The 24,080-nt window shown below is 35.5% G+C and overlaps 1 protein-coding gene across 7 annotated transcripts in view; it reads right to left on the minus strand.

Annotated features, from left to right (window-relative positions):
* DPYD (dihydropyrimidine dehydrogenase) overlaps positions 1-24,080 on the minus strand; it is a 355,784-nt gene that overhangs the window by 250,813 nt on the left and 80,891 nt on the right. For all 7 annotated transcript variants that reach the window (XM_083846247.1, XM_083846246.1, XM_083846248.1 and 4 more), the window contains one exon: positions 3,810-3,897. In XM_083846247.1, the coding sequence (XP_083702373.1) occupies positions 3,810-3,897 (88 nt within the window). The remainder of the gene's footprint in view (positions 1-3,809; positions 3,898-24,080) is intronic.

Below are 24,080 nucleotides of genomic sequence, written 5' to 3' on the forward strand. Positions count from 1 at the left end.
CTAAAAAGCCTCAGGCTTCAGAGAACAAGAATCCCTGACCTTTTATGATTGCTATAGCAGTTTTCCAACAAAACAAACTACATACAATAGAGCTCTTAAATATCTGACAAAGTAATTCATTTCCAGTACATTGCTGTCTAAATACTCCATATTAATAATGAATAATGTTTAAATAAATACCTGAATACCATACTGCTTACTGCTTAGACACAGATGAGGAATTTATTGACCAGAATCTCCTCTAAACAGCTAGAAGGGTAACCTACAGCAGGGAGTTTCTTGAGAGAATAAGGAAGAAAGATTCAGAAGTGGGAGAAGAACTTCAAATAAGCCCAGAAACCCTACTTGGATTTCCAGGACTTACTGACCTTAAGTACCTGAATATTCTGCACTTCAGCTTTTTATTTTGTTTAGAAGCTAACAGATATATTTATAAACTATTGGATTAAAAAAGAAAATGTATTTACAAGGTGAAAACAACAAAAAGATGTATAATTTTGAAAAGCATTTTCAAAGGCATTTAACAAAACTTTGGCAGTGTGAAGTATACTTACAACAATAATGCAAAAATATTCAGCAAGTGTATTGCTGAATGATATCTGGATAATAATTTTAATACAATTTTAGAAGAAGTACAGCAAACAGCTATGGAACATGGTGAGAAATTACTTGTTGGTTCCATTAAAAACTTCCCAAATTATAAGCTGGAAGTTTCAATGTGTTTTTCAAAAATGCACTGTTCTTGACTTCTGTCTGCTCTAAAAGCAGATGGTGCAGGTACCTCAAACACCACAGCAGCAGAATGAAACAGAGGAGAGGACACTGCAGTACCCACCACACCAACTCCCCCAGGGCCAGGACTTCAAGTGAACCATTTCAATTTTCCATATCTCCCTCTCAACTTCCACCATAACTTTTCCACTAACTTTGTAGAAAGCAAGAGTTTCAAAGTGCAATATTTAAAAAGGAAAAAAGTAATATTAAACATATATACCTAGAAAAACATCCTATTAATAAAGGAAAATGTAAGAATGTAGTGTTACTCTTCCTGAACAGAATCTGTCATAATAGAAAATTTCTATAAAATGCATTGGAAGTAAATTCAACAAAAGAAAAACTCAGCCTAGCAGAATGCAGCCATCAAGACAAGGTTGGGTTTCCTCTAAGCAGCATTACTTCCCTGCTTGGTACATGAATTACAGGAGGTACAACCATTGATGTGGAAGCCATAAACAAGCAAGATTTCCCAGCCTTGTTGCTCAGCCCATGACCTCACCTATTTGCTAAGCATATTTGATATTTTTTTATTTTTTTTATTTTTTTTTTAAGTCAGAATTCTCTGTCTCAGAGAAATGCTCCCATAACTATGCAATACTGGATTTCTCTCTTGTTTTAGGGTAAGGAGAGAAAGCAAAGGGTCAGCCTGCATGTAAACTTCTACTTGAAACTGAATTTCATAGATGCAGTGCTGATTTTAGGCATGCAAGTTCCCATCCAATTATCTTGGCTAAGAGAAACTGACTATCTGACTTTTTAAAACTTCCTGCGTGTGAAAGTGTCCTTCATTCTATGCAATTACCAGGCATCAACATGAGGCAAAAGCAGTTACCAAAATCACAGTATGCTCTTTTATAAAAACTACAGTTTCTTACTGGATATAGAAGCTACTACTAGGGATGGGATTCAAAAAGAAAGGCTGTAAGTACGTTTCAGTAATCTGAGACACAGGTTTTCCCCTACGGAATCATAAGTCTCCTAAGAGAATAGCAGTATACTGCAATTCTTTTCTAAAGCAGGATTTTCCAATAAAACATCAACTGATCGGGTCACTTGTTCAGGGCAAATGCAGAGTCTTACCTAGCATCTGCAACTTCCAAGATGCTTTTAAAGAGTTATCAAACAGCCCAAACACTACAGGGTTGACCTGCCTCACCGACCATCAGACAGGTAAAATCTGGCCCTATTAAAACCTTGCAGAGTGCACCCATTGGTGTCAGCAGGGCAAAGACTTCACATCTATAAGGCAGATTCCTGTTATTATTCTAGTACACCTTTGCCAAAATATAACTCTCAAAGCTCTGCAGTCACCCCTCCTTGACTTCCTCTCCTCTGTAATGGATTCACAGAATTCAGAATGAATCAGCTGTTAAAATGACTTACCCTTTCTGCCAAGTCACAAAAGGGCATTATATTTCTGAGGCTATGAGAATTTAAAAGACCCACCAAATTTCTCATTTCAAGATGCTGCTGGTGTCAGTTCTTCAGAAATTTTCTGTTGTAATTTTCAGTTTGCCTTCTTATTCTTTACTCCCAGCTTTCACGTTTCCATACTAAGGCCCCTTTTCTTTCCTCACCAATGCATCACCCTATCCTATCCTAGGCAGTAACACAACTAACCCTTAATCAAGAAAGACCATCCTGGTAAAATACTTTCATAAAATTTGCTTTGCTTTTCCTAGAACTACAACATGATCACAGGATGACACTAACAGTTTTGCTATTGCCTTGTACCTTCTCTGTTCAGTTCATCTCCTTCATAATGCCTGGCAGAGGTAATAACAAGCAATATGCTCCATGCTATACTATGGTCGCAAACAGATGCCTACATTCATAAATACAAATGCTACACTGACAAGGTACAGATAATATAAGAAAACTGTCTATATGCAGATGCCGGGCACAATGCCAATTCCCACATCAACACACAGTTGTATTATAATTGATACATGTATCTTAATATCTCCTCTTATCCTAATGTTTCTTGTTAAGGTGCAAAATTTACCAGTGTTTTCTCCCCAGAGGACAGAGCACAGTACAAGCAATGTGGATGTTGGCTCATGCACGGCAGCACTGCTGTTGCCCACTTCTCTCCAGCTCTACCCACGTGGGCCCTTTCAGTTGCATCCAACAGCAAGATGGGCTGGAGCATAACATGCGGCCAGAAAATCTTTGTATCACCTCCTGTGGTTCATGAGTTTAGTTGGGCTCATACAGATAAACAAATCACACTGCTGCGAATGATTCCACAGATGGGAAGTAAGTTTTTGAGATTGCAAGGGGCAATAATATCCAGTCATCTTTAGACTATCCCAGATAGCCTAATGAATCTTGTCATATCAACTTTGCAGTCATTTTTGTTTATTCTTATTTCTTACTGTTAAAAGTAATATATAGATCACAAATGAAAATAAAGTTTTTAAGTTTTCATTATTATTACAGTAAAATAGCCTATTAAGAAAGGAAAATATACAGTACCTCCAAAAAAGGGGGCTCAATTTGTTCCTGTAATATTTTACTGCTAGTCTAAGTGACAGTCCACATTTGCACTAGCCAGAGCCTCTTACTATAAAGTACAACAGTGAGAAAACATTCCTTGAGATGACCACCTTCATGTCAGATTTCTGCCGAAAGCAAATTTAAATTATAATCACTTGTTAAACAACAACAACAAAAATATTTAATGAAAGAAAAGTTTTGTAACTCTAATACCTCAGGTAGCAGCAAAGTTAAATCACTGCATTGTAATGCTCAGTTTTTGTTTTTGTTTTTTTTTTAATACCATTATGCATGAAAACCATCAAAAACAAAAACTTTTCAGCAATACTGACACAAAGAAGTAGATTTGCAATATACACTATCTGTTCTAGCACAGAACAGCAGTAAAAATAATTAAAAATTAGATTACTTGAATTTTAAACTATCTGTTGTAAACATTTTACAAAGATAAGACTTGTAATGTAATCACATTAACAGAACTACAAGCAATCACTGCTATCTGCTTCCATGTACTACGGCAAGTCTGATTTTACCTTATTTGCAATACTTGTGATGAATGACTTGATGTCCAGATTAGTTGGGCAACTCTTCTGACAGGGGGCATCTGCACACTTCAAGCATCTACAGGAATAAAAGAAAATGTGTCACAGAGACATGGAATACAAATGCTGCCAATAGCATAATGTTTTCAAGTGAGTGTGGTAGAAGATAAGTCACAAGCGAATAATACAAAGCATTTTCATAAAATTTCTATTTAAAAGCTCAAGTGCTACATGATCATTATCAAATTAAGTTGCACAAACATTAAATTCTGTTGACTCCACTTCACAAGTGAAGTGAGTAGGGTGCAGTTACAAACGTGGACTATGCACACTAAGTATTAGGAAACAATGTCCAATTATGCTTTTTTTTTTTTTCTCCTGGAATCCAAGATCGCTAAACTTCTGACCATTTCATTTTCCCATTTGAAAAACACCAATGCTGTGAATGAGAGTTTATTAATGAAATTCTGCAAGTGTTACTGTGGATTACATTCTAGAGGTTGGACAATTAGATGTACTAAATCAACTATTTCCACAGAGGAAGGAACTAGTTTGTACTGTATGTGCCAAAGAACAAGAATGGCTGGTAAATTTTCAAGTCACTTTTCTATGAGTTTCCTAAAATATGTCTGTGACCTTTGAAAACACTTCAGTATTCCTAAGCATACTCCCAACTGAAATGCCTAAGACCCTCTTCTTGTCATCCCTAATGACAAACTTTATCGTATATTAAAACACGCAAATTTTAAATAGGAATGATTTACAATCTGTGCCTGCTAGTCATGCATGGGGGTTTACTGGTAAAGTTGTTTGCACAAGTCTCTTCTAAGAAGTAAGCCTTAAGGGTTGCCTGCGTAAGTTACAATAAACAAATCTATCACAAAAGGTAAAAGTCAGCTGAAGAATGAAAACGGTTCTCTAATAAACACAAAGATATTTGCATGCAATTCTTGGTTCTACATACCAGTGATTATCACAGGTCAAATGCCACACTTCTAATTCACTAAATTATTCCAGATGCTCTTTCAATACAGTTTTACTAATGCGCAGAATTTATAAAATTTGTAGTTTTAACTACTTTTGGAAAATGAAATGTTTCCTTTTTTTTTTTTTTTGCATATTGTCTGAACATGACTACTTACAGTCCCACAACTCTACCTTAATCATCATTACTTAGTAGTAAATGATGCTGCACAACTGGCTAGGACAGACTACTTTCAAACATAGAGAAGTGCAAGAGTCCTACAGAAAACACACACGGAAATGAAGAGCAAATTAAAAGAGAATGAACAAGCCTGAAAGACCTGAAGTGAAAAACTGGTCTAACTTTGTCAGTCACATGCATTGTTTGTGTTTTTCTCCTCCAGTTAAGGGTGGAATAAGAGTGAAAGCAAAGCCAAAGTAAAAGATGAATTAGTCTTTAATCTTGTCATTCATTGTCATCTAGCTGGGTATTGCAGCCACCACGGCACCAGTCATACCGCACCTGAATTTGAAGGTACATGTGGTAGCACTGTTTGGATTTCCTCACAGATCTATTCATGGGAAAAGGGTCCGAAAGGAAATATTTAAAGGAAAATAGGTCTCATGGACAGCAAAGGCAGGGAAACGTGGTAAAGCCAGATTCAGGTTCAACACCACGGCAGGCTGCTAGTTCAGCTAGCCCAGGATGTCAGAGGGCTCATGCAGAAGAGCACCAGCAAATTTAGCTGTGGTAGTTAAATACACTGCTGCCCAGCACAGCAAGCATATGTTATAAATGCCTTAACCAGCAAAGTCAGGCCAGTGGGGACCTCAAAATGTGCATATGTCCAGAGCACTGAGTCATGAGGATGCTCTTAGCATTCTAAGCAGCCTGAAAGACAGAAAAGTTCTAGTACTAGAAGCCAGGAATATAGGAGATACACTAGATAAAATCTGACACTGTAAGGGCTTGGATAATCATTTTGTCTGTGTAGGCAGTAAAGAAATAATAGAAGCAGAAAATCATACATTTAAAAAAAAAGGCAAGTATTCCATTATGACTTCTGGCTCTTCACATTCCTGAATGTGATTCACTTTAAAATGCAGCAGTCCTATATCTAAGACCAAAAGAATAACACTTAACATAAAATACATTTCTGTGGACTATGTATAGAACAATCTCATGTCAAAACTGACTAGAATGGCACCTAGCAGGATAAGCAGTGCACAGCTTTCCAGTTGTGGCTATTAAGCATCTTTACCGAATTGTATCTTTTTTGAATTTTGAAATGGTTCACAAATAACAGCTGTTGAAAATGTCAGCTATTTAAAGGGGAGGAGGGAGGCAACACCAACTTGAATGTGAGCTTTTGGGACGAGGGGAGGGTGTCATGAATATGCCAGTCCAGACTTTCTCTTATAATAAGACCATCTTCCCATTCTCTGAGCACTCTGCAGACTAAAGTGCGCCAGGCTGCCATTAATCCCACTTATCACCCTGACAGCTCAGTAATTACACTCCCACTATAGCTAGGTACTGGAAGGTACTGTAGGCCTAATAAAACATCAAGCACTGTGCAGAATGCATGCTGGTGAGGTGTTTTATTAAACTTGGGGGGATGATCATCAAGTGACATTCATGTTGACCTATTTTTCTATTTGACAATAAATTATGCTTTGACCACACCATAATATATATTACAAACTGCATTTGCTGTACTAAGGAGCAAAGGTATTGCATTCTGGTGAGCCAGGCAAAAAGTGTAAATACAATAGCAGAATCATTCACCGGGAAGTTTTTACATAAATTGCTGCAAGTGATTGATCCTTTCAGAAACCACAGGAAAAATACCATGCTTAAGGGAATATGCTGGCAATTACCACGAGCCTCAATTCAACATGCATGTTCCCACATGAAGAAACATTAAGTATTAAATTTTTTTTAACTTTTCCTTTTTCTTTAACTGCTTGCCCATTCTATAAAACCCCTTCTTGCAATTTACAGGGTAATTCCATTACTATGGTTTTAGTTCAAAAAATGTAAAGAACAAAGTAGAAATTTAAATTAATTTTTTCTAATTCGCCTACTTGCTTCCATCAAATATAAGTGAAGAGCTACATGCTCACTGCTAAAAAGAAATATCTATGTTTTCAAGTAGTCATACTATTCTGGATGGCATAAAGACACAGAGCATTAGACAAAGCTAGACCTATGCTAATCTCCAAGTAGTTTTGGCAGCATTTGTTAGTAAAATATATAGGGAAAAGCTTCCTACTGTCAGAAAATACTCTAGTGTTTCTCCCTGTTTGTTCATGGAACAACATCACCTTTAGAACCATATAAGCTATGCTGAGTCTAAAAAGATACTGTATTCACTTTATATGTGTATTTATTCCCATGCAAAAGGCAACACCATGGTCTTCGTACCACTAACCCCGGTCTGAGGAACTCAAAGAAAATTAATGATATTTTTCATTTTGAAAGCACTTAGCTGTTGGTTCAACTCAGTTTTATTGTGAAATGGTAAATTAAGGTAGATATAAAACTCCTAGAAATGCTATGCAAGCATAGCATATTTATATAAATATTTATACAAATATTATCATTTGGCATAGCTTTACAGACATGCCTGTGACTATATAACAACAGAAATCCTTGTTTCCCACACATCTAAACTCAAAATTTACATCTCTTACTGAACAGTGTTAAATTATACATATGTATCCCCAGTGAACTTAAAATCTTTAACTTTTTATTTTAAGATATTGCAACACTAAAGCTATTTAACATTTAAGGTAAGCCTGCTTAAATCTCTTACAGGCACAAAATTATACATGCAAAGGATACTTATGCAGTAGCCCAATATTATCAGCTCTCAGGTTTGTACCTAATAATTTTGTCAATGTAAAATAAGCACCCAAAACTGTGTGTACACACAGAAACTCATTCAATCTACCTCTAATAGCATAGGTACTAAAAAAGCAAAACCAAAAATAAGCAAAAAAAAAAAAAAAAGGCAACACAGCAGTAGATTCCAAACATCTGAAAGTAATAAAAAGGGAAAAGGCACTTAAGAAGTAGTGAATTTTTTTTCAATGCAATAAAAAAGGAAAATGAAATAGACAAGCTGCAAATTTCTGGAGCAAATACTACCCTTTGGGGGAAAAAAGATGCAAGAGAAATATAAAGTATGTCTACATATAAATAAAAGAAGAGATAATAAATGAGGGGGGAAAAAGAACAAAGACGTAACAAATTTCTGTACCAAATTCTTTCCTTTGGGATAGCATGACACAAGAAAATTGTTCTACACTTTTGTTTACAGAGGCAAGAAAGAAGGAAGCCATAGACAAAGCTAATTTTCAATTAACAATTTTAATTGTCTACTTGTTGAAATATTTGTAAGTATCCTATTTTAAAGTCAATATTTTTGACCAACAGACTAGCCCATAACACGTCTTTGCTTCTAAACAAAGAAGGGCAATTTAGCTACATCATTACCTAAAACTGCAGTGAACAATTGTCTATCTAACTGGCAATAATACTACCTAAAGTGCAATCACATGTATGCTGAAAGGCCAGGACTGAAATAGATAATCTGAAATAATGTTCAGCAATGGATCATTAGTGATAACCTATCAAATTTTCGTATATCACAAAACAAGCTAAGTTACCTTTATCATGGTTACTGCTGGCAGAGGCTTAGAAGCAGATTAAATCCTAATCCATTTATGTGGGTTTCTGCAGGACAAACACTAATTTTGCAAAAGGGTTTCCAGGTCTGTAGAAGTTTCTAAAGCTTTATCTGCTACTCAGAAAGATAGCCCACCTAAGCTGTACATAGTACACAACAATATTCAGTATCCAATTCCTGACACTTCGGCCAACTAGTTTTAAGAGAATGGTAGAGCTGACTCCACCTAACAAACTGGAGGCCAGTTAAAGTTCCCAATGAAGAACAACCCCAAGAATGCTGATGTCAAGACACTTGATTCTAAGTCTCTTGTATCCCTCTCTAAACTGAGAGCTGGGGACACTTAATGGTGAAACAAGAAAACCATAGGTATGGGAGAAATAAATCTATAGTTTCCAAATAAATCTACAATTTCCAATGTCAGAAACAAAATTATGGTAATGTCTCAAAAAAAAAATAAATCCTTGGTGCTTGGTATAGGAATAATGCTCTCAGCTTGTATATGGACATGAATGCCAGTGAGTGTCAAATTTAGTTGTTGTTCTTCCATCTCAGTGGTGGATTTAAATGGACTACATCAAGCATGCAGTTCCTGACAGGTATCTTCACTAACCTATCGTACACTTCTCATGTGAAACCCAAATACATGCTTTTATCTGAAGTAGTTATTCCATCTCAGCCTCTACAATTAAGATCAGAGTGAACCTCTGATTCTTTATCTGAATGTTATTCTTTCTCATTTCTTGAAATCACGCCCAAAAGACAAAGGTTTCTTCCCAGTTTACAAGTGTTCTATGTTTTGGAAGGGGCTATTAAAAATAATAATCTTCTCTTTCTGCTCCATAGTATATCAATGTTGCTTCAAGTCTGATTTTTAATACTACTGTTGTTACTAGGTTTGCATCTGGTAATGTGGCCAGCCAGGAAGTCAGACTTCAGCCCTAGATAACACAGACAGTAGCTATGGGTTACAGCAAAATGAATGTATCTTCCTTCACCAGGAATTTTACATTCTGTAGCAGCAGCTGCAGTTTTGGTGCTGTCTGTCACAGAAGACTATCATGGGAAACAGTACCTGATGTCCTTGGGAGACTCCGGGCCTTCTCCTCAACTTTTGAGTTATTTCTGGCCCCTTATATTGTGGCATCTCTCTAATGACCTTTGGTTGGTCCCTTTATTGATATTCTCTCCCAAATTAGGGTGGTATTGCCATACCTCTTCAAAAAGGTTGTATTTAAATTGCTACATTTTTGTCGTTCCCATGAACAACAGCGTAGACGTTGGTGTCAATTAGCTTAAAAAATTCAATAAATTGATTTTTTCACTGGCTTTAAAAGCAAGCTGGGATTTGGTGGTGGTGTTTTTTGTTATTGTTGTTGTTTTGCTATTGTTGTTTGTTTGGGGGGTGCTTTTTGTTTTTGTTGTTGTTTTTAACAAACCTGTTACATTTGCACATTTCTTTCTAACCATTTCTTTAAAAATCCTCTATGGAAGAATCAGCTGACTTAGCTCACTGCAAACACTTCCAGCTAGGCTTAAGAAGTTTAAAACAATCCTATGAGAGCTCTGTATAAAACTACAGAATTTATGTAGTGGCACATAACACACCAGATGTTGCCAGATGTGTTTAAAATAAGAAGTAAACACATGTAGTACTTGAATTTTTATTTTAATATGTTGCATTAGCATTAGAATTTAGGTTTAGGTACTGCAATAGGCCCTCAGATCTTAGGCCTAATTCATGGACTAATTGCTCCCAACAAGCAATTGGCTAAGAAGTTAGCATTGCTCTCTGATGAATGAATTTTTCAAGTCCTTCCAACAGGACTAAGTACATAACTGGTCTAAAGATTGCTGCTTTGTACAATGGAAAAAAAGGTATTTGGGAAGCTGGGTCTTCAAATCTGATTATTTGAAATACATATAAGAGGGAATTAAGTTGAACTTAACAACGTACAAAAATACAGGATACATTTTCAGAAGAAAAACCTACCTGAGTTTAATTTTCAGCTTTATATTTATGCCGACACCACTGGCCAAAAACATCAACATACACATGAACATGGGAACAACAGACACAAGGGAACAGCATATACTGCAACTATTAAAAAGTCTGTTATTTAAAAATTTGAGGGCAAATTTGACTCTACGTGTAAATAGGAAGTTCATTCCATAACCTGGATAGATATGCATTTCTCATAGTTCATTATTACAAAAAGAAAAAAATTAAAAACTCGCACGCTCTGAATAAAGGATGTATTGAGTAAACTACTTCCTCTCTTGCACTCCAGAACTGAAAGAACTGTTTCTATTTCAAGTAGAAGAATTTCAAATATTACAGATTTACAGCAATATTTATTCTACACATTGCTCCCATTTCCTTTTTTTTCGTTTTATGCATTATGAAATTGCTATATTTTCAAAAGCATTAATCAATACTCAAAATTAATTAAACTGTCCCAGAAATCTAATTATTGTTGCAATTTATATTACAGTCAAAAACATTTTAATTTAAAAACTTAAGAGTTTTTAGAGTTATAAAAGAAAATAGTTAAGAGCAAATTTGTAACCTCTCTGGAAATAATAACTACATTTTACACTGCATACTAATTAATATTTCCTGAACATGATAATAACACATTATGGCTTATTGTTTCTCTTGCCAAACTTGGTGGTATCCTATATTATTCTAGTAATGTAAAAGAGGCACAAACACCCTCACTAATAAGCCTTTGATACTATTTATTTGGAACTCAGACTGTGCTCCTTCAAGTCCTCTTTATTTGACAAACCTCCTCTTTATTTGCTTGCCTCCTCAAGCACTTTATTTGCCAAACCAACCACTTGTGGCTCAGCCACACCTAGCCTTGAGGATTGTTTTAAACCAGTACATTTCTGTTCACCACAGTAGTGATCCCTTTCACGTAGAAGACAGCTGTTACATGATGTTCAATATCCTTTTAATCCTCTATAGACCTTAGACAGAATGGGTTGACAGAACTGACAGTTTTTATTATAGCTCGCCCTGTACACAATAATCTTCTTTCACCTGGACTATTCTCCCAGAAGTGTTGCAGACTCTTTGACTTACATCAAGGATTATTTCTAGTCTTTTTAAGAGAGAAGAAATTATTTTTATGTGGCATAATTCTTATCCTGTGTAAATTACCTTTTCAAAATATGAAACACCTGTTGTCTGATTATTTTAATGTGAATGAAACTCTTTTGGGTTCACTTCAGGAAAAATGTACTTTACAAGTTAAGTCACAGATATTTTCTTCCAAAATGCTTTCATCATCTATGCCCATCTTTCAAATGCCATGTACAATACATCATTAACAACAGGAGTGCATATCTGCCATTTATTTGTACTGAAAACTTTTAATAAAAAGATTGTTTAATGTGTATAAATAATACATCTTTATGTGTATAAATAATACATCTTTATGTGTATAAATAATATAGTGTAACTAAAATGCATGCATTGACAATTTAAGAAAATCTAATTTCAGAACTAAAAAGCCAGAAGAAAAATGTCCTTACTACAGTGCACAGAGACCCTAACGATCAGACCAATAGTGCTAATGCTCATCTGTCTTGCAATTTAGGCATGCCAGCAATTCCACCACTATGAATGCAACAGAGATTTAGACAAAGAACCTTTGTGAAGAAGTTGTCCTGGGAAAGGCAGCAATAGCAGGATAAGCTAATGTTATCCTTACTTTTAGGAGCTGAGCTCCAAATAGTTCTTTGGCTCTCTCTTCACTACTATCCTGCCAGTTTGCCTAGAGAACCAGTATCATGTTAAGCTTGAATCTGGCCACTTCCAAGGCACGCTTCGCTGCTCTCTGCACAAAGCATTCCCACTATTTCCAAAACTATTAGCAAGGGGTAGGAGTGGTGGGAGGGGACAGAGGGTAAAACACCAAATAGGTCTGGGTAGGCTTTGCTGCTAATGTCACCTGTTCCTACATCGAGCACAATCTGAAGCAGACAAAAGCATGAATTACCTCAGTGAATTTTGTATTCAAAATAATAGTTTCAAAAGTTTCAGTTTGCCTTTTTTTTCATGCTTGGAGAAAGAAGTAACATTTTTTAGATGGTACTGTAGTGCAGGACTCCAGAAACAACTATGAGTTCAGCCACATTTCCATTGTGAAGCTGATAAAGATGCTTCTTCCCATACAGGAGATAAGTTATTGACCCCAGGTAACGATCTTTTTCCAAATTTTATAACTCTTAGACTATTCTCAATAAAAACTCAGTCGCCAGATGCTGAGCACTCTAATTCATTATCTGACTGCTTACTGTGCTTTATTTTAATATGACTGTAGTGCCCAGTGGGCTTAGACCGACCACTTATTTGCTTATAATTTAAGCCCTTAAGCAATTTGTTAAACCAACCTAGCACATCTTCCAGAAGCAAGTTCCAAATTCCAGAGCCCAAACTATTAGGAACAGCCCCAGTGTCCTCACTCTCTTCCTCAGCTAAAAAATGAAGCAGCTACATGTTTGAGAATGATGTGCTGTTAATATTTTTGCTAGAAACTGCATGTGTGCAATCACAGCCTTCCATCTTCTTTTGCAAATGAATTTTTTTTTTTCCCCCAAGATACCCTAATAAGTAACACTGGGTAAACACAGACATCAAGCAAAAAGGAAATATGCTTCCTATATTTTCTTCTAATTTTCTAAACTTCATGTTATTTATATATATGTATATATATACACAAATTAGCCATAGGAAAATAATACATCCCTGTCTAAAATATACGAACATCTTAAAAACAGGTGGCATTTTCTTGTATGCTTTGCTGTTAAAGGAAATCATTTGGCTTTGCTTCTCTACCATAAATTTGTTCAAAAGCAAAGATTCAAAACAATCAGCAGATTAAAAGCTTCATGGCACAATAACAAAAATCATATATGCAAACTACAGAGGTCAGCACTGAGCAAAAAGAAGCCCTTTACAAACTACACAGCAAATCTGTACTGCATTCATAATACTCGGAGTTTAAAGGTAAGTAACATTTCAATAGGAAGTAGTTGAAAATTCAGTCTTATTTGTTTACTGAAAGTAAATACTCATTGAGACTGAATGAATGGTATATACATGCTATATCTAGCTTTTGCTATAATCACCTTCAATCTGGACAATTTTACAACATTCACAGTATGATGACATAAATAAATGACAGCTGAAAGTCACTCTCCAGACTCTTGACACTTACATGAAACAAAACAAAATTAAATAGGATGGTTTTTTTGTTTGTTTAAAAAATAATAATAAAAATAAATAGATAAGCACCTTAGAGACAGTAGTGGTAACATGAAGGTTCACTTTCTATAGACCTAAATGGTCAGTAAGTAAATTTAGAACCTGATCCTCTTGATGGAAAGACTGGTTTACAGAACCACTGTACTGCGTACTTCCTCCTTATCACAGCTTGATTTATCAAGAACAGAGAAAATCCTACATGCAGACTACTTGATTAGGGCTATAAGATAGCTGTTCAACCTTTAAAGTCTCACCAACCATGGTTACTGTGAAATTAACAGAGAGAAGTCAGACGAGATGACCTAATACGTTTAGACTATCTTTGCAATTTCTCCTAGTATATTGAATAACGGCCTCTAAAAATGGCAAATCTATGTCTGCTTATCTATCTGCAGTTGAGGTTTCCCACAGAGATAAGCAAACTTTACAGAATTTAAGAGTTCATATATTTCAAGTTATTTAGGATTACAGTAGTGACACAAGTGTTCAAATAATATTTTCCATATAAGTTAAATTCCTATTTTTAGCACCTTACCAGACACTCCAATATTAGGGCAAATAAAAGGACTCCAGTTAAAAGAAAAGCATCCAAATGATCTAAGATAATTGGGTATATACACAGATTTTCAGATACAACTGCCTGAACACTTTTTAAAAATGGTTTGATTTCTAAAAGCTATTGCATAGGTTTTTAGAGGGATGTATACTGGGAAAGAAAACTCCATTTAGTAGCTAAGCATAAAAAGGCACTGGTCTGCTATCATCAAGATGGTGTAGGTGGGAACTAGACCAGAATTGGCTGATCTGTGTTTGCAACAATAGTGCAAATATTTGTTGCTATAAGGAAAGCACAAAAATCTTGCATTTTAGGCTTTAGCCTTATAACCTAAGTAGGAAGAATTTTCACATCCTTTTAAGAAGATTATATAAAAAAGTATTTGTCACATTTCCTCCCATATTGAAGCTAATGGCATAAGAATGAAGACATTTTCTGGATGGTTCAGCAGCTAAGTGCTGTCTGTAAAATATTAAATTAAATGCTTTTTCAGAGAAATGCAGCTTAGAGGAATTTTAAGGTGGATTAATAAAAACATTAATCTGTTAATTCACCATGGTTTTATATATCACTTGTTCTCGAGTATGTGGCATTGTATTACTTTGTATATGCTCAAATTGTTAGACCTATGGCAAATATGGCAATCCCAGGACCATAAATGTAGTGCAACTGAGTGTTCTTTTCCCATTTCCCAAAGGCATTGCATTTTCAAAACCTGGTGGAAGGATTTAAATATTTTCCTTTGATAGATAGTTTCTTTTGCTACAAATGAGCAGATGTCTGCCTTTTGGCAATTCTTTTATACAGTTATTTGAGAACAATTACAGAAAAACATTAAAATTGATTTATGTAAAAAGTACTCCACAAAGATCCAAATACTGCACTCCTCACATAGACAAGTCACACAGAGAGACTTCATAAAGCCTAGGAATCAATACAAAGCACTGCTTCTCTTCCACCCTTTATTACTATCTCATCTCCACACAACAACAAACATAGTACCAATGATTAGCAAGTTCATACTTGATCCTACATCCCAGGCTGAGATGCTGTGAGGTTAGTGTTGCTCTTTTTTACCTTTGAAGCATTAGGGTTCGATGAATATATCTGATAAATTCAAGTAGCTTCATGACTCAGATTTTAAAGGATACTATGATACAACCTGTGGTATCAACACAATCATGAGTATAGCTTCCTTATCAGCATCTCTCTTCCTTAACGGCAAGAGCTGCTAATTGTTTTCTGTACTACATATGAATGCCAAAAGAAGGGGATACCTAGACTCATATAGCTCTTACTAAATTTTTTACAATGAGAATCCCAAGGCTTTCTACCCACACTTTTTATCATTGGAAAATCGTCAGTCTCCCTTGTCTTGAGCCTGCAGTGCTTCCCTGGATCCCAGCTATCCCATGAAGGGAGCCAACAAGTGAACCTGCTTTATGGGTGCTACTGCCATTCTGCTCCATTCCTGCATCCCTGACTCAGGAAAGTCAACAGGCAAGCCTAGCTAACGTTCTCCCTCTCCTCCTCTAGTAGAATCTGATCACATTTGCAAGAGTTTAGATTGTGAGTGCTGCTGCTGCTCTATCAGATTCCCTTCTCAGTGAGGACTTCCTCATCAGGAGCTTTAAAAGCAGTTAGATCACCTGTGTGAAGGCATCTTGATAAGCTACTTTGTATTAGAAACTCCTTCCAGGCATCTTCCAGGTATATTCCAGAGCTACATTTTCTATGAGGACATGAATAGTAATAAACATTGTTCAGTCAGGATGGGTACATAGATATTAAAAACTACCTAGTTCTATATTCAGTTAGGCAGTTCAATGAAGAATATAAATGTAAATTCAAAAGAATATTTTTAAGTCTTTTACTGCTTGTGCCACTGATATGTATTCAGTTATGTAACATGAAGCAGTGGAAAGGGAGAAGATAAATGCATGTAAATGTATTTAGTCACTTGTAATTCAGTCAATACAATTTGTTTTTCCTTTGTAAGCCTACAACAGCAGAAGGATACAGTTATTCACTCTTTAATTTCACTATGGGCTTAAAATGTACTGGATGTGCATTATGACCAGTAACACATTCTTTTTTCCAAGCCTCAACATATTACTTTGAACACTCATCTGACTAAAACAATTTTCTTCATAATCAGAAGATAGGATATTTTGTCAATCATCATAGGTATGTCTTTCTGCATTAGACAGAAATGAAGAATAGTAAGACTCTCTTTTCTTCGTGCTTTCATTTCCATGGATATCCCCCTCTGTAGACCAGGAGATTTTCAGAGAGGCAGAAACTTGACAGCTCTCTCTCAATGAGAACAATAAAAAATAAATACCAAAATGAAAAAAAAAAAAGGAAAAAAATAAAAAAAAAAGGAAAATCAGCATAACTACGAGCAAAATTCCTGTTTTTGTTTTTGAAATATCAAATTTTGGTACTTTATGAATGCTGAAATCCTAAGGAATTCTACTAACTTTTGTTTACAAAATATGACCCCACAAAACCATGTCCACACTTTCAAACAAAAGCAAGAGAAATATGCACAGTATTACATGACGTAATATAGCCTCTCATTTTCAAGCAAAGAGGAAGCAGTGACACTGCTCTGACAAAATGTCTTACCACTAGCACTATGTGGTCTGTTAAAATACACTTGAGTATACTTACTAGTGCAGTGCAAGATGATGTATTAGCATAAACAGTTAACTCAGAACCATGAAAGTCAAAACAGATCAAACAATGTTGTGCATTATTTTTTGTGTTTGTTCACTTGCTAATTTGCACAATTCTGTAATTCATTAAAAGGTCTCCCCATCATTAGTGCAAATTAGCATTTTTCTAGAATATAATTAAATTTACACTTCATATTGTTGCCTTTGTAAAGACAAAAGATATTGCATGGTCAAATGAAATTCTAAGGTGATTATTCTGAACCCATGAATAGTTCTACATAACCTCCTGACATATTAATCTGTATCAGCCTGGTGGGTATACAATATTATCACCAGTATTTTTCTGCTTGGCATGAAAATATAATGCTTTTTTTTTTTTTTTTTTCCTGAATTGCTCCTGATAGCATTATCTATCCATATATTTTAAACTGAAGCCATTCCTACACTAAGTGAATCCTATTACTTCCACACCAGTAACATTTCACCTGTCCTAATCCATCTCTAACAGATACTTTTTCCATAGTAAAACCCAAAGTCCCTATGTGGAAATAAATCTCAAAGAGCAGCAGGTTCCTTCAAAAAATTTAAACATTAAATTTTGTTTTTAGATTCAGACAAACAATCCTTTAACTATAAATCACAGTATGGATTTGTAAGAGTGACACAAAGTTCACAGCAATTTTTGAAGGGATGAGGGCTATTTTTAATGCATCTCTCTCATTACTAACAGAGTTCATAATACAAATATTACAAATATTAATGAATAGTTCAAATAACTTTCACCTTTCAACAGAACAAATGAATCCAACTCATTTTGAGATATTCTGATTTATTTTTCCCTTTCTATATATTATGACAAAAAAAAAACATGAGTTCCAGCATTTTCCATATACTCACAATGTAAGGAAAGTAACGTATGGAAAGCAAACCATCTCAACCAGAGTTAAAATCAGTTCAGTTAGCATCTGTGTGACAAATGCCCTCAAGTATTCCACCTTTTATATGGGCAGTTCATAATGGCTCATGCTACAATCTATTAAATATTTAATAATTTACCATGAATATAAAGTATGACCTTAACACCTTATTCTTGGAGAAGTAAAATTTTAAATTACTTACACACTGTATCTCAGGGGGAAAGAAGAGCAGGAAAAAAACGTGGATTGAGAAAAAGGGAGAAGAAAGAAAAAACAATAGTGAGCATTCACTAACTGAGAAACTTACCTTCTGAGGCCCAGTTTCTCAAGCCAAACCTATCCCAAAAAAGTCAAGTTTTTCAGAATGCTACAGATGCTAATTCACAGAATCATACAATCATCAAGGTTAAAAAAGCCCTCCAAGATCATCTGGTCCAACCATCCAATTCTGGTACCAGCATTTGGTATCTAGAAACCCACTGTTCTGTTGTAAGGACACTTTTGCTAATTTGCTGATTTTTCATGTGCCACACTTCCAAACTTTCCTCTATAAAGAAAACAGGTATATTTATTTAGAAATAATGATATTCTAAAATGCAAATATTTGTGTTTTTTTTTTTAAGTACAGAATTTACTGTACTAAATCTTCAAATAGGTACATCTTCAGTTACTTGACAAACTTATTTCTGCAATATTGCTATAACACAGCAGATTTGTCATTTTTCTTCCCAGTTAGATCTCTTCCATTACTGGGGACCAGCAGCATTTCTTTTTCAGGCTCTAAATGTAAGCTTGTCGTTTCTTTAAAGTAACTGATAATTTTTTGCCCCACTAAGCAACAGACAAAAGCATTAATTGAACCTGATACAAAGTCACAAGCCATTCTCAACAATATTTAGTAAACCCTGACTTGCTAATATAAAACTTGTTTCATTGTGACTCCAGTAGTTAGCATTCATCCTGAAAATGGCAAGTCAGTTACAGTTTTGAATGAAGAAATGTACTTCCTTAAATCAAGTTTAAAAAAAAAAAAAAAGAGTCTGGAAGACTGTGTTTATCCCCCTTGCATTTACCTTTGCAACCTGAGCATCTTTTGCCTTATACTCCCTCAACCCCACCAAAGCTATAAGGCAGAGAAAAAATATTTTCGTTTTGACAATGAAGTATTATGGCATAGCACGCTTTAGCAGCATTCACCAGCCTACAGCACAGAAATCCCTTGTATCCAAGCCAATACCAGAACCATTGAGTTATTCCTCCTTTCTGGGTCTCCACTGGACCATCATGTTATATGCTACATTCTTACTTAATTTAATAAAAGTTTGTTTGTTTGTTTGTTTTTCTTGGCTTTGTTTTGTTTTTCTTTTTAAAGCTACTGCGGATCAACAGCAGAACCGTCAACCCACCGTTCCAACACAAAATCATGGCTGCAGTGAAGTCTCTAACTTCATTGTACCCTAAGGTGAAATTACAGCAACATTTTCTTCAGTTTTTACTCATGTTCATTTTGAAGAGTGAAGACAATTCAGCAGTTACTTAGACTTCAGAGTAAGTCATTGATCATAAGGAAGATTGTTGAGTTTCAGATGAAGAATCCCTATTAAAGCATTAACGACAATAAAAAAAAGACATTTCTAGGTTGCTGTTGAAGTTGGAGGCCTATTGATTAGACATTTTTAAAGGAAAAATAACCTGTAAACAAAAGCAGTAAATTCAGAAGTCACTGAGATTCAGAGTTCCTTGATAACATATTTGTAAAATACCTTTCCAGAAAAGAATATTGCTTTAATAAATAACATCAAGTAACATCAATTTTTGTTTTTCCATATCATACACTTGTGAATGAGCATTGACCAGAGCACCAAAGTAATTGTATTGATTTTAGCACCTGCATGAGAACAAGCTGCATACAGTTATTAAAAATACAAACTATATTTTTTCATGTCAAAAAAAAAAACAAAAAAAAAACAAAAAAACAGTTGCTTTCTAGCATAAAATTCTACAGCACAGAACATACCATTTTTTAGATACCACTTGCTAGAGATAGACGTAGTCTCAACAATAAATATCTGCATAATGCCAGATGATAAAATATTTTTTTCTATTTAGGGTGACAGTGGTGTGAAACATCCCAAATCTCCATATATTGCATTTTTTAATAGCTGAGATAAGTCTCTTACGATGATCATTGGTAAAACTCTCTGAAGAATCTTTGGTGTATCTTTGAAGAAAACGCCAAATAGTACTAGAAGAAATCAGTTCATTTAGCATTTTTTATTTTCAGAAGACTAAGAACTCTTACTTTTGTGGACAAAAGAATAGGTCTATTTGCATTTAGACAAAGAAAGAAGCAGAAAGTATGTTTGAAATTACTGATAATGAGGAAAGTCTGAATATCCTTACATCACGCATAATATTCAGTTCACTTGACATCGTTCTCCAGTGCATCTAACTACAGTATTAATTATTGCAATAAACAGTATGCTCACACAATAATGAAAAATCCTACAGATTAATTTTTAACATATTTTTCCTGTAGTGATTCTCCTATCAGTTTGATCTCTTGGATCTAAACATCAAAATAGTTTTCATAAAGAAAATAAGGTGTAATTTAGCATGTACACATACAACATCATAACACAATCATTTTATTTTACATCTAATACTGTTTTTCCCCCAAAAATCCAGAAGGTAAATGAATGTTGACAGACTGCATTCAAAATACACTGAACAAAAGACACTGATTTGTACATTGTGATCACCACATAGAATAATTTAACCCACTCAAATATGTTATCAAATGTATCAGAGTATTAAAAGAGCATAAAATTCTCCTTTTTTTTTCTTTAGTTAAATAGGAAAAGAAATCAGATATGCACACATTTATCAGAGTACCACATTTAAAATCTTTTCCAGTTGTATGCAACATTTTGAAGACGTGCTCTGCACAGTACAATCTCGCTTCTTGTCTGAATTTAATGTTAGGTAACTTTCTTACTCGATTTATAACATTTTATTACAACTTAGTACAGTTCTACCTTTGGTGTTCATTGCACACTATAATAAAAGAAATAAGGATCCTTCATGTTGATAAAATATGCTATGACTGAAGACAGTAAGCATGTGTGCATTTGTTTACAATAGAATGTACAAATCAAATGTTTTATTTGTATCGGGGCTGGCACAAATCACCTGCTAACAAAAGCAAGAGTGCTATCCTGAGGCTGCAGTCTGCAAATAAACAACTTTGAAAAGAAACTATCCTGAAGGAAACCTCCATTTTCACCTGTCATATAAAGCATCCATCTGTCTCATGCACACTTATGGAATGAAAGTGAAATTGAAGTGCGGCTGTGGTATCCAGTCATTCTACTGACTAACTTTGAAGGTATTCAATAGAAGGGGAGTTTGCGAGAAGTAAACAAATCTCTTCTACATAATCAGACTTCTAAATTCTTTTAAAAATAGTTAATTTCATTAAATTTAAAATACAACAACTTCTAAATGAAGCCAGATATGGCATTTCCATAAAGAGAGGCTCGGGAACAACAGACCTTGGAGTTTCCCTGTTTTCAGTCAGTATGTCAGTAAACACACCTTCCTGACTGAGTCCGCCCTGCCAAAGACCAACTAGACCAACATTGCTCTATGACTTAGAAGCAGAAGAGTTTCCAAGAAGCTAATTCCAGTTCCAAATACTTCTGCGTGCTGCTTGGAAGATCTAGAGAAGGTCCATCTTTGCGCTGTTTTATTTCTGTGGTATGCAGAGATGATACAGCTTCTCAAAGCGACTCTGAGCATCGCTGGTTGCTTAATTGAGAAGCAAATCTCCCAGGAGTCCTTCCTCAATGGGTTTTGGTTCACACAGCAGAGTGGTCTTGAAGCCTACAAATAGGATTTCTTTGGGATGAAACTAAACCAAAAGAAAAGCTCCAAAACTACTTCTTAATAAGCTCCAGCTGCAATCCAACACACACTCCACCCTACATCCAGTCTGAAACGTCCAACCAGCACACACAAAAGGGTGGACTCCGGGCTGTCAGCACCAGCTGCTTGAGGGACCCAGCTGAGCCGTGCCACTCTCTGGTCTGTGTTCCCTCTGCTGCTCACCATCAGGGCAACATCCGACTAGATGCAAAGCACTCAGTGTGAAGGAGCTCCTGCTGCGCTGCAAGGAATTTCCCCTATCTCGTGCTAACATTGAAGATGCAGCTAGCAATTCTATCAGCTAATACCCTATTCAATCACATATTAGCATTTGGACACGTATCATTTAATCTCTAGGGTTTTTTCAGTATTCCTGAAACAAGGCAGCTTCTCTTCCTGAATATTTGTACCTCAGAAACACCTGTCTCCAGACACATAGGCTGATAATTTTCTGGACTTAAACTCATTTGGCTATGTTCAGTACCACTGTTTCCAGGCTTTACAAGGTTCTTTACATTTCCTTGACCAGTAGCACTTTCAACTGCTTTAAGTGTTCTTTTTTCTTTTTTGATAATTCAAATTCATGTGGATTTTAAATGAAATAACACTAACAAGCTAAACCACTTCAACTTTTTTTTTTCTTTTTCCTTACTCCTTTATTTTTATGGCAATTGACTGATGCCCTCCTCCTACATTTTACCTGAAATATCCATTTTTGAAAACAGTTACATGGAAAATACTTTCACTTTTCCCGTTTTACACATTTTTTCAATATCACATTATCTCTATGTATAATTCTTTTTTCTTTAAAGAAAAATACTGAAGTTACAAAATTATGCCAAAAAGGACATACTTATAGTCTTATAATCTCTCAACAATTTAAGTCAGTATTATTAATGTAATTTGGGGGAAGAAAGGCACATGAATGTAAACACCTGCCACTGTACACCAGTCTTGATTATGGAGACAGACTATTCATCTTTTAATGTATAAAAGAACAAAAAAAGCAGGTCATCTATTAAAACTGAGCCTATTCATTTACAAAGACCAGAGAGTCCAGAAGAAATACAAGCGGCTATTTTTTTGGAACTTTTTGAAAAATTTCTAACAGCTGCTACAATGCTATCTCAAAATCCTAGGTTTACAACCTGGCTGACAATAAATAAATAAATAAATAAATAAATAAATAAATAAATAAATAAATAAATAAAGCCACTATTTTTTGCCATAATATAATGTTACATGATTTAAGCCTTTTCCCAAACATCTTAATTTACCTTCTCTTTAATTTTTCTTTTACCTTTAACATATCAATCCTAATGCAAACACACAATTAGAAGAATGAACACAACAGAAAGTCCTTGGCCAGCTCTTCCCTGCTTCCAGAAAAGCCTGGAAACACAGAAGATGTTTACAGGATGCCCTTTTGTTCTCCAGATCCAAGCCATGGCAGACCCAGGAATATGAGCAACCTTTCATATGAACTAAGGTCCCTTATCTTGCCTGCCTAGCAAGGCACTGGTCTGCACTGCCACATTATGAAGAGGATTATCCTAAAAACAAGTTACAAATCACTGGTGCTTTTACTTCTCTCTCTAATATAGATACATACATATCTTAATTGCTGTTCAAAACCAGGCAAATACTTATGTGGAATGCTTAGTATGTGGCATACCCGCACACTCTACATGAGTTTCTCTTCCCACCAAGCTTGCAGGGGACACGCTTATTCTCCCTTCCACAAGTGAGCAAGTAATATGCAGATTTCAACACTATGAGTCAAAAAAAAAAAATCATAAAAACAAAAAACGATTAAAGATGTACAGAATATCCTCAGGTGTAATTCTCAGTACCAGTAGACACCACTCATAATACAGAGAGACTCAGCACTCCTCAGTATACAGGCTCCTACACAGCCAAAAATAATAATAAAGCCAGACAAGCAGAATCAGAAGATAAGTTCCTCCCAACAGTTACTTTCTTAAAACCTACATCTAAGGCTTGCCTGCAAATAGATCTACCATGGGATGCCACCAGGAAGGATTGGAATGCTTTATAACTCTTCACCTGCAACTATACATACACTATTGTACTGTTTCTACCACTTAGCTGGGGCGGGAGTTGCCTGCATGCAAGGGAGGTGGGTGTTGCTGCTGGAAGCTCCCAGACACCTCACCTGCACTCCAACAGACCTGCCTGCTTACTGTTACACACAAGTCAGTCAGCAGCTGCCTTCTTCGGCCAC

Source organism: Anser anser (assembly GCF_964211835.1).
Source record: "Anser anser genome assembly, chromosome: 8".
Lineage (NCBI taxonomy): Eukaryota > Metazoa > Chordata > Aves > Anseriformes > Anatidae > Anser > Anser anser.